Genomic DNA, 10219 nt, shown 5'->3' on the forward strand with positions numbered 1-10219 from the left:
ACACAGAAAATCTATATAAGCACATATAGATTTCCTGAACAGCTAGTAATTCAGAGGTAACAAAATCCGTTTGCTTCTTCTTTATATTTTTTCACTTCAAGGAATGATTTATGTTTCTGTACAAACTACAGTTTGCCATTTATTTAAACTGAAAATGTGCCCTTGAACTAGGGTTGCAAACTAGGCTGGCAAGGGGTCGTTTATTAAAACACAGAAAGGAGAGCAGGATTACACAGAAATTCAAGATTCCTTTCCTGAACACCAAACTATGCTTTGATGTTATAATAAAAAATATAAAGAGGCAAAAACCCTTTAGCTCATATTCCTATTCTAATTATCCTACTTTAAGAGAAAAACAAAACAAAACAAATGCTCACCTAAGTATGTGTAACATACAGTATGTGTGCACTTTTTATGGCAACATGGAAAAGCTACTGTTAATTCACTCTATACAACTCCAATTTAGCGCCGTAATTTTTGAAAGCCAAGCACTCAAACTTCAAAGGGAAGCACTATCAGCCCCATCTGTCAATTCATTTAATTCCTGCCTTGTAAGGCCAAGATAACCACAGAGGTGTTTTGGAAGATAGCTGGATATTTGAACATCTGGATACTGTTCCAAAGAATGTTGATGTTGCCTCGGGCAGTGAATTCTGAGTTCCCCCCCGGTTTATTTTACATTAAGAACACATACAATAATATTTAGCTGATGCATTAATTCCATGGTCTCTGAACTATATAAGCTCCATAGATAAGCTGAGCTTTGTATCTGGCCTCTGTTTGCCAATGTCGCCCTGCAGATCCACGGCATACTTACTTCTCTATCTCCGGGATTACACCGCTGATTTGGTAGCACTTGCATCCCATTTAAGGTAAACTCGGATAAATTTCTGAGGAAAATCATTTTAAAGTATAGACCTATCCCACAAACTGCCAATACATGCACAGCAGCGATTCATTGATACTTCTTTCGTCATCAAAATCCTGTGATACTGAAGTATAAGCAGATGCTAGAGGGGACTTGCAAGCACTATCGTAAGTATCAGTGCCATACTTTTCACAGCATCTTTAAGGACAATACTGGTCTTCTCAAAGAACTCTTACATTGTTACTTCAGCCTTCCCAAACTGGCAAATTGTGCTAGGTCTCGTCTTCAATGGTGCTCCAAAGTCCTCACCTGACAGCAGTGGCCCACGTGTCATTGGAGGGAGGACTGGGAAGGACCCATCCTGGTGGGATGAAATCTCCTTCAGGGTGAGCTGCAGGCACCAAGTACTGGTCCCATTCGTGCCTTTAATGGAAAAAGTTAAGACAACACACTGAGCACTGTTATGTGTTCCTTGTCTAAATTGTTTCACCCGAAGCAGGTACGCGGGCAACTGCAGCTGAATACAGAGTGCACAAACAGGCACAAAATATTTGTAGGAACTTGGCTACAGGCGATTTGAATGAACTGTGGCTACTCAAGGGACCCTTAAAAAAAAGCTATTCTATTAATGTTCCATCTTTCTTTCAAGGAGCTCGCAACGGTACAGATTAGATCCACTCCAATTTTATCCTCGCAATTATTTTGTGAGGTAGATTAATTAAAAGAGATTCACACAGCCGGTTTACCCTGTTCCTGAGTTAACTTGCTTTTATGGATTTGCACTATAAATTAAATGGCTGGCAGTTGTGTAACAAGTCATAGAGTACTAGCCAAACTTAGCTGTTGTGCAAATACAGCTGTTAGGTTTATAAATAATTTAGTTCAGTATATGGCATAAATGCAACACTGTTTTTCAGGGACCTGGTGAGCATGAGTGGTGAGTTGAATCAAAATCTCCAGATTATGACCTGTGATGGACACCAATACCGGTTCTACTATAGCCAAAGAGGCTGAATCATGCTAGAGACAGGGTTTATATCTTTCCTTAGAGCAATGCTTATATATCACAAAAATTAATTTAAAGGGAAATAAAGGAAGCACACAAGGAAATTGGGTGGGAAGGAAGTCACAGGACAATTGTCTTTTCCCTCCATTCATTCCAGATTCTGGATCTAGTTAAAACCTCAATAGGTTTTATTAAACAGGGCTATAAATCATTCTGACAATTTACTATTTCTCATTACAGCATCCCCAGCAGACAACTTTGTTGCAAAGCTTTATAGGAGAATAAAACATGCTTTACACAACTACTGACAGATATACAATCTGAGTTGTGCAGAGTTAACAGTTGCAACTGGACATTAACATCTATAACAAATGGATTAACAAAGAATTCACACGGCAGCCTGAATTCAAGACAGCTGAGAATTCCCAGGCTTTTATGTAAAACAACATTCTCCAGCAACTCAATTTGTTTTATTTACTAACAAATGACTCTTACCTGATCTGGATGAGAGCTGGCAAGGAACATTCAGCTTGCAAATAGTATTGTGTGAACGGCTCCAAGAAATGGGCAAGTGGAAATTCTTCTAAAAATATAAATAATAAGTAAGGATATCTTTACAGTCAGAGAAATAAAAGCTTCCACTAATGGTAAGAATAGATCTCCCTGGTTGCTTTTTAGGAGGAAACTTTATTTTAAATTCAGTAAGCCAGTTCTTGTGTTAACACAGAAGAACTACATAAATAAATATTTTGGGAAATAGTATTTTTTTTTACTGTTTGGAACTGAAATAAAAATAAACACTTTTAATGTAACTATTCCCACCCCAAAGTGGCTACGTAAATGAAACAGAACACTCCTGGATTTCAAGGGTAAATCACCTTCTCCCAAAGCATAAAGCATGAACATTCTGAAAATTACCTGGATCCCCAAACAGTTTGGAATCCATTTCGCGCTTCTGCTGCAGGAGTTTTTCCTTTTCCTTCTTCTGCTTCTTCTCCATTTCCCGTTTCCTTTCTTCTTCCTGTTCCCCTTCCAGCATGACTCGGAGAGCTCGTTCTTCAGCTTCATAGAGTTCAGTGCGTTTTTTAATCGATGCTTTTAAATTCTGAACTTCATTTTCAAAGGCTTCATCTGCAGCTGGTGGCGGACAAACACCTGCACCAAACACACACAGGCTATTTTCTTTTTTGTTTCAGAAGAATCCCACAGTTGTCATAGGCCAGTAGTTCTCAATCTTTCCAAGCTAAAATCCCATCAAGCTAGGCCTCACCATGAAAGGAAAAAAAATCAATTCTTTCTAAGAAGGACATTTCTATGGTTTAGGGGGGTCTTTTCTCATTTACAGTTTATTATTACAGTCAAAGGCCACACATAAATCAAACGTCCAGATAAAACAAAACAGAACCATCACAAGAGGACATAGCAAAACATCACAATCCATGATGCAATCAATAGGCGACCAAGGTCTGGCTAGTTTTACAGGCAGTATATCAAATACAAGCTATCTTCGGAAAACTGAATCATACTGGCCTGACAATAAAAATACAATGAGCATACTCTAAAACTGGATAAAACACGTAATAAAATTATAAAAGATTATTAAAAAGATCTACAATGCTTATTTATGTTTCTGGTGAATCCCCAATGCTGCTGCACAGAATCTGGCCACCTGCATGTCGTGATCTCTGCCTGCTCATCCTTAAGCAGCCACTGGAGATAAATACTTTCCCAATGACCGGGATGCCTATCAATTATGGGGAGGACATGTTTTTTCCCCGAATGGCACTGTAGAAGGAGCATCGAAGTATGTGTCCAATGGTCTCCACCTCTCCTGAGGCACAAGGGGCAGAGTCTTTCAGACAGTGGTGTCTTTTTGTACTTGCCGTACAGGATGGCCGATGGAAATGCACGGCACCGTGCAAGCGAGAATGCTTTCCGGTGGTTTACCGACTCCAACTGACTAAGATACCTGGCAGGTGTAACCACGTATCTAATAGAGTCTGGAGCCACATTTGCAATAGATTTTATTTCAATAACATACTTTGTTTCCCATCTAGCTTTCTGAATTTGATTTAAATCAGGGGTCTTCAAACTTGGCTTTTTTATGACTTGTGGACTTCAACTCCCAGAATTCCTCAGCCAACGTGAGATTCTGGGAGTTGAAGTCCACAAGTCATAAAAGGGCCAAGTTTGAAGACCCCCTGATTTAAATCAATACCTTGGAAAAAGTGAATATGCTATCTGGGATTTTTTCCCCCCACCCCTTCTTAGTTCTTCAATTATTTGTAGCAGAATAACTGAACAGGCTGTCTGCAACTTATGATTGTTTACCAGTGATTTACAGCAGCAATTAAAAAGTGACTTATAACCCATCCTCAAAGTTACACCACCACCCCTGTGGCCATGTGCTTGCAATCTGAGCTCTTGGCACCCAGCTTCCATTTACGATGCTTCAGCATCCTGCAGTCACATGACTGCAATCTGCGACTTTCCCAACAAGCAAAGTCAATAAGGGAAACTGGATTCATTTGCCAACTACAGTGATTCATTTAACAACTTCAGTAAAAAGGGTAATCAAATTGGGTCTGGTCATGTTATGACTCGCTTAATGACTACACCGATTAGCAACCAAAATTCCAATCCTAATTGTGGTTGTAAGTGAAGGACTACTAGTATTCCTCTTACCCTCAATGCTTCAAGATTGGATGAGTGAGTGAGTGAGTGCGTGAGTGAGTAAAGAAAGAGAGAGAGAGAGAGAGAAAGAAAGAAAGAAGGAAGGAAGGAAGGAAGGAAGGAAGGAAGGAAGGAAGGAAGGAAGAAAGAAAGAAAGAAAGAAGAAAGAAAGAAAGAAAGAAAGAAAGAAAGAAAGAAAGAAAGAAAGAAAGAAAGAAAGAAAGAAAGAAAGAAAGAAAGAAAGAAACCAGGCAGGCAGGAAACAGAACAGAAATATGCTAGCTATTTATAGGGAAACAGTCACAAAGCCAGAAAAGCAACCGTTTCAATACTCTTCTGACTGGCATGACTTTTTATGCAAGTCTTCTAAATTTATAATGATAATTATTTATTTTTTTAATTCCATTTATATCCCGCCCTTCTCCGAAGACTCAGGGCGGCTTACAAGCTTAGCAGTAGCCTTCATTCTATGTATATGCCTGCTTATTAGGGCTTTCACACACACCCCCAAGCGGCATTATTACAAAGTCAGCTTATTGCCCCCAACAATCTGGGTCCTCATTTTACCTACCTGGGAAGGATGGAAGGCTGAGTCAACCTTGAGCCTGGTGGGACTCGAACCTGCACTAATTGCAGGCAGCTGGTGTTACTTAAGGAGGCATTAGCCCACTGCTCCACCAAGGCTCTTGATAATAATTAATATATAAAGCACATTTTAACAAGAAAAAAAAAGCAATGTAAAGACCCACTGGCAGAAATGTTGTGACTTTCACACAAAGTTTCCCAACCATATAGAGTACTGTAGCCCAAAAGGAGTAAACACAAAGCAAAACACAGAGTCACGATTATGAACAACAATAAAAAAAAATCCAGAGAATTTACCTTTCCTTCCTGCTGCTTCTTTTCTTAGTTTCCTAAGCTTTTCTAAGCCACGCAGAATCTCGGCCATCCGCTTTGTGTCGGCTTGCTTTTTTCTCACTTCTGATAACACACTATCGGCGGCAGCTTTAAGTTCTTGTTCCTAAATGAAAAGAATGTAAATTAGAAAACAGAGCAGGGAGAAACAGAAAAACCTTGCCAACAAGAGGTAAAAGTGGGTCTGCTGGGCGCAAAAAGGCAAGAAAAGGGGAACCTTTGTGGAAAACCTTCTTGCTCGGCAACACAGTATGAAGTTCAAGATAATATATGAGCAAAGAAATGAACAGACGACTGAGAGCTCTCTGGCACATGCTACCTTCACCCCAAAAGTACAACTCAATGGCACAGAAATAAAAACCTTACAGTTGTTTATTTTCTTTCTCCTATAAGAGATACTTACAAGACAACTTATAAAATAAGCTGCTAAGCTTGTAAGCCGCCCTGAGTCTTCGGAGAAGGGCGGGATATAAATGGAATTAAAATTAAAAAAATAAATAAATTAAAATAAGTAAAGACAGATAGCCCTTGACTTACAACCACAATTGAGCCCCAAATTTCCATTGCTAAACGAGTTATTAAATGAGCTTTGCCCCATTGTACAACCTTTCTTACCACGGTTGTTAAGTGAATCACTAGTTATTAAGTTAGTAACAAGGTTGGGAACTGAATCTGGCTTCCCCATTGGGGGCAGGCAGAAGGTTGCAAAAGGCGATCACATGACCTTGAGACACTGCAATCACCATAAATACACGCCAATTTCCAAGCCTGGGAATTTTGATCCCTTGACCGTGGGAATGCTGCAACGGTCATAAGTATGAAAAATGATCATAAGTCACTCCTCTCAGTGCTGCTGTAACTTAGAACAGTCACTAGATGAATCGAGGACTACTTGTATACAGTAAAACTCTTTTTTTTGCTCCTATTGCCATGGCAAAACCACAGATGCTTGTATTAGCAAGTCTCTGGTGTCATCATAAGCTGTATTGTAAAATTATAAATATTTCACTGGTGAGTGTATACAAGAGTGGGCGTGTGCACTCACTGTCCATTGCTCCATAAACATGCTGCCGGCATCAAGCTCCCTTCGTCCAGTGCGCTCCCACAGGGAGGGTCTTCTCAGGGTGCCGCCGGTTAAAGATTGCCGGCGGGTAACACCCAGGGGTAGGGCCTTCTCAGTGGGCGCGCCTGCCCTTTGGAACCAGCTGCCCGCGGAGCTTAGGACTGCCCCCGACCTCCGTTCGTTCCGCCGGGACCTGAAGACCTGGCTCTTCGAGCTCTCTGGCCCAGGCTGAGAATTTTTTAATTTTTAATTTTAACTGGGTTTTTATTTTTTCTCAGGGTTTCATTTAATCTTTTTTAATTTGTTTTAACTTTTGTATTGATTTTCTTTTAAATGCCCTGTAAACCACCCTGAGTCCTTCGGGAAAGGGCGGTATATAAATCTAAATAAATAAATAAATAAATAAATTGAGGAAGAATAGGCCAAGTGTAACTGGACACACAAGGAATTTGTCTCCGGTGCATAAGCCCTCACTGTACATACAAACAACAATGTGGTAAGTTATAGATCATAAAGCCTAGTTACAATTACAAATCATAAGATACAAACAACAAGCGATAAATCATAAGATGCCAATAGGAGAAGGTAGTAGGGAAAATGAGAAAGAGAAGTATAGAAGCAATAACAGCCCTAATACATGGTTTAATATCTTTAGGCATTAGACAGGGCTGTGGGTTAGGTTAGGTGTTCAGCAGTGATAGCAGCAGAGTGGCTACCTCTGCAGGTATCGTAGTCCTCGACTTACGATCACAATTGAGCCCAGAATTTATGTTGCTAAATGAGACATTTGTTATGTTATGTTATATATTTAATTATTTTAATTGTTCTTAACTTTGGTAATGTGTATTGTTATTTTAAATTCCTTGTGAACCGCCCTGACTCCGGTATATAAGTCCAATAAACATAAACATAAACATTTGTTAAGTGAGTTTGCCTACATTTTACGACCTGCCTTACCACATTTGTTAAGTGAATCACTGCGGTTGTTAATAACATGGTTGTTAAGCGAAACTGGCTTCCCTGCTGACTTTGCTTGGCAGAAGGTGACCCCCCCACCCCGTACTGCAACCGTCATAAATGTGAGCGGTCAAACACCAGAATGTAAATCACATCACCACAGGGATGCTGCAAAGGTTGTGTGTGTGTGAGAAACGGGCACAAGTCACTTCTTTCAGTGCCGCTGTAACTTCGAACAGTCACTAAATGAACTGTTGTAAGTCGAGGACTGCCTGCATTTTCTCTGCATCCATGCACCGAAAGAAGCAGAGCATCGGGAGGGCCTCTGCCATCTGCTTCCCCTCTCCCCGTGACCGCCTTTCTTCCCCGTCGCCCCCCCCCCCAGACCCACCCGGTGCCGGTCCTCCGCCTCCTGGGCCCGCCGGGCCCTCCAGAGGTCGACGCGGGCTTCACGCTCGGCGCGGCGGGCCGCCTCCTCCTGCCGGGCGGCGCGGGCCTCCTGCCGCCGCTGCCTCCGCCGCAGCCTCTTCCGCCGGCCCCGCTCCAGCCGGCCCCGCAGCAGCTCCAAGGCGCCGGGATCGCGCAGCGGCCGCACCAGCGCGCGTAGCTCCTCCAGGCCGGCCTCGGCCGCCGCCACCTCGCCCGGCGCCGCCTCATCGCCCCGCCGCCGCCACGCCGCGCACAGGCCCGCCACGCGCGCCAACGCCCGCAGCGCCTGGCCCGCCGCCCGCGCCGCTTCGTCCGCCGTCAGGCCGCGCTCCCGACGGGGAGACCCGGCGGAGACGGGCGGGCGGCGCCGCGCCGCGAAGCGGCTCAGCCAGGCCTCGTCGCGGTCGCAGGCCTCGTCGCCCGGCGCGTCTGAGGCCTCGGGCGCCGGCCGCGGCGGGCCCTCCGGTCTCCATGGCAACGGCGGCCGCTCCGGCAGGGCCGGGGGCCACTGAGGGGTCGGAGGCGGCGGCGGCGGCAAGAAAGGCGGGCCCGCGGGAGGCGGGAGGCCCCCGGCTGGGAACGGCGGGTAGAGGGCCCGCGGGAAGGGCTGGGGCGGCGGGCCCCGGAAAGGCCCCGGCGGGGGGAGCGCGGGCGGCGGGAAGGCGGCGCGCTGGGGCGGCCCCGCGAAGCGCGAGCCGAAGGGAGGCGGCGGCGGCGGCGGCGGCGGCTGAGCCATAATCAGAGCAGGCCGCGCAGGAGCCGCCTCTGGACAAGGCCTCTTCCTGGCTGAGGGAAGAGCAGCGCCCCCTGCAGCCTGGGAGGAGCGTCAGCAGCAGCAGCAGCAGCAGGAGGAGGAGCTTCTCGGTGCTGGAGATGCTTTGTGCCAGAACTGAAGAAGCTTCTTGGATGAAGGAGCGAAACCTCTTCCAAAGCAAAAACCAAGTCTGGCTGCCTTTCGAGGAAGAAGCACCTTTGAGTACGCGGGGTAGGGGTGGGTGGGGTCGTAAGGAAAGCGGGGCCAAGTAAGACACACCCCCCCATTGGTAGCCTCCAGGTTGCAGAGTCTTTCTTGCGTATGGCCACGAGGAGATGAGTGTATAAAACCTCTTGGATTAATTGTGACCTGCCCAGGTTGGGATCTGGGTGATGTTTGGGTGAGTTTTGAAAAACTGGATCACCAAAGTGTTCTTTTCCCATTGATTCCTCAAGCAGAACATTTTAAGATGCGGAAAAAAAAGCAATGGGTGTTTGGTAAAGAGAAAGGAATTCTTTCCCTGCCTTTTGCACCCTCAGCAAGGCAGGGATTTAAAGCAAGGGAGTCCAGCTTTTGATAAGAGCTGAAGCCTGCGCAAGTCTTCCCAAGTTGCAGTCTTAGTAGAGCAGGTTAAGAAGCTTCTCTTCTTGCAGGAAGAGATTTCACTTTTTAAAACTTCTGCTGCATTTCTTTTGACACAGGCACGGCCAGCTTGGGTAATCCCTAACTGCAAATTCAGTCGTGGCCAGGGGGACCGCTGGAATTACTGGATCTGTTGTGACAAACACATACATACAATGAACCATTTACATAAATGCATGTTCCAGGTGACATAGCTTTTCAGGACAGCAGAATTGTCCTGCCTTAAAACAGCAAACCAGGTACAGCACCACTGCAAGCATCTGCCAGACCGCTATGCTGTATCTTCAATCTTCTAAATACTTTGTTTGTAGGATAATTGGCATCCTGCGCTGATGGCCATTCCCGCACCGTGTTATCTGAAATGTAAAGCCATATTCCCCTATTGGAAACCTAGTAGTATCTTTTACAAATAGCCTCTGTATCATAATTTCATTATTGTACATCGAACCAGGAATATGTGGTCAGAAATCTACGGAAAGCAACTTAGGAAACTGGCAATCCTGCAAACCAACAGTATTTCGGCTTTTACACAAGTCATACTAAAAACTGAGAAGCTGTGCAAAATGAATCTGCAGAGCACAGAAAATCAATTCTTTCAGACTCATTCCCACCACTGATGACAGGTACCCCAAAACAGGTTGAGGAACCTTAAAAGTTATTTGAGATATCCCTCATCCACCATCAGTCATTATTGGTTGTGATGGAAATTCCCATCTGTTTAAACCAGGGGTCTTCAAACTTGGCCCTTTTATGACTTGTGGACTTCAACTCCCAGATTTCCTCAGCAAGGCACGCTGGCTGAGGAATTCTGGGAGTTGAAGTCCACAAGTCATAAAAGGGCCAGGCTTGAAGACCCCTGGTTTAAACCAAGTGTTTGACATAATAACCGGTTTAATTATGTGCTTAAACAGA

At 44.5% G+C, this 10219-nt stretch overlaps 1 protein-coding gene across 3 annotated transcripts in view; it reads right to left on the reverse strand.

Annotated features, from left to right (window-relative positions):
• The window catches only part of PDCD7 (programmed cell death 7), a 9825-nt gene extending 949 nt beyond the window's left edge, over positions 1-8876 (reverse strand). For 2 of the 3 annotated variants that reach the window (XR_014027722.1, XR_014027723.1), the window contains exons 1-5: positions 7874-8876; positions 5430-5568; positions 2793-3029; positions 2370-2457; positions 1105-1291 (exon numbers count right to left, since the gene is read on the reverse strand). Coding sequence is in view for 1 of the 3 variants with exons in the window: in XM_081337587.1 (XP_081193713.1) it covers positions 1178-1291; positions 2370-2457; positions 2793-3029; positions 5430-5568; positions 7874-8647 (1352 nt within the window). In the remaining 2 variants the exon portion in view is untranslated. The remainder of the gene's footprint in view (positions 1-1104; positions 1292-2369; positions 2458-2792; positions 3030-5429; positions 5569-7873) is intronic. The other variant, XM_081337587.1, reaches the window with a different exon arrangement.
• Between the last annotated feature and the right edge of the window lie 1343 nt (positions 8877-10219).

This window comes from Vipera berus (assembly GCF_964194415.1).
Source record: "Vipera berus genome assembly, chromosome: 12".
NCBI classification, from domain to species: domain Eukaryota; kingdom Metazoa; phylum Chordata; class Lepidosauria; order Squamata; family Viperidae; genus Vipera; species Vipera berus.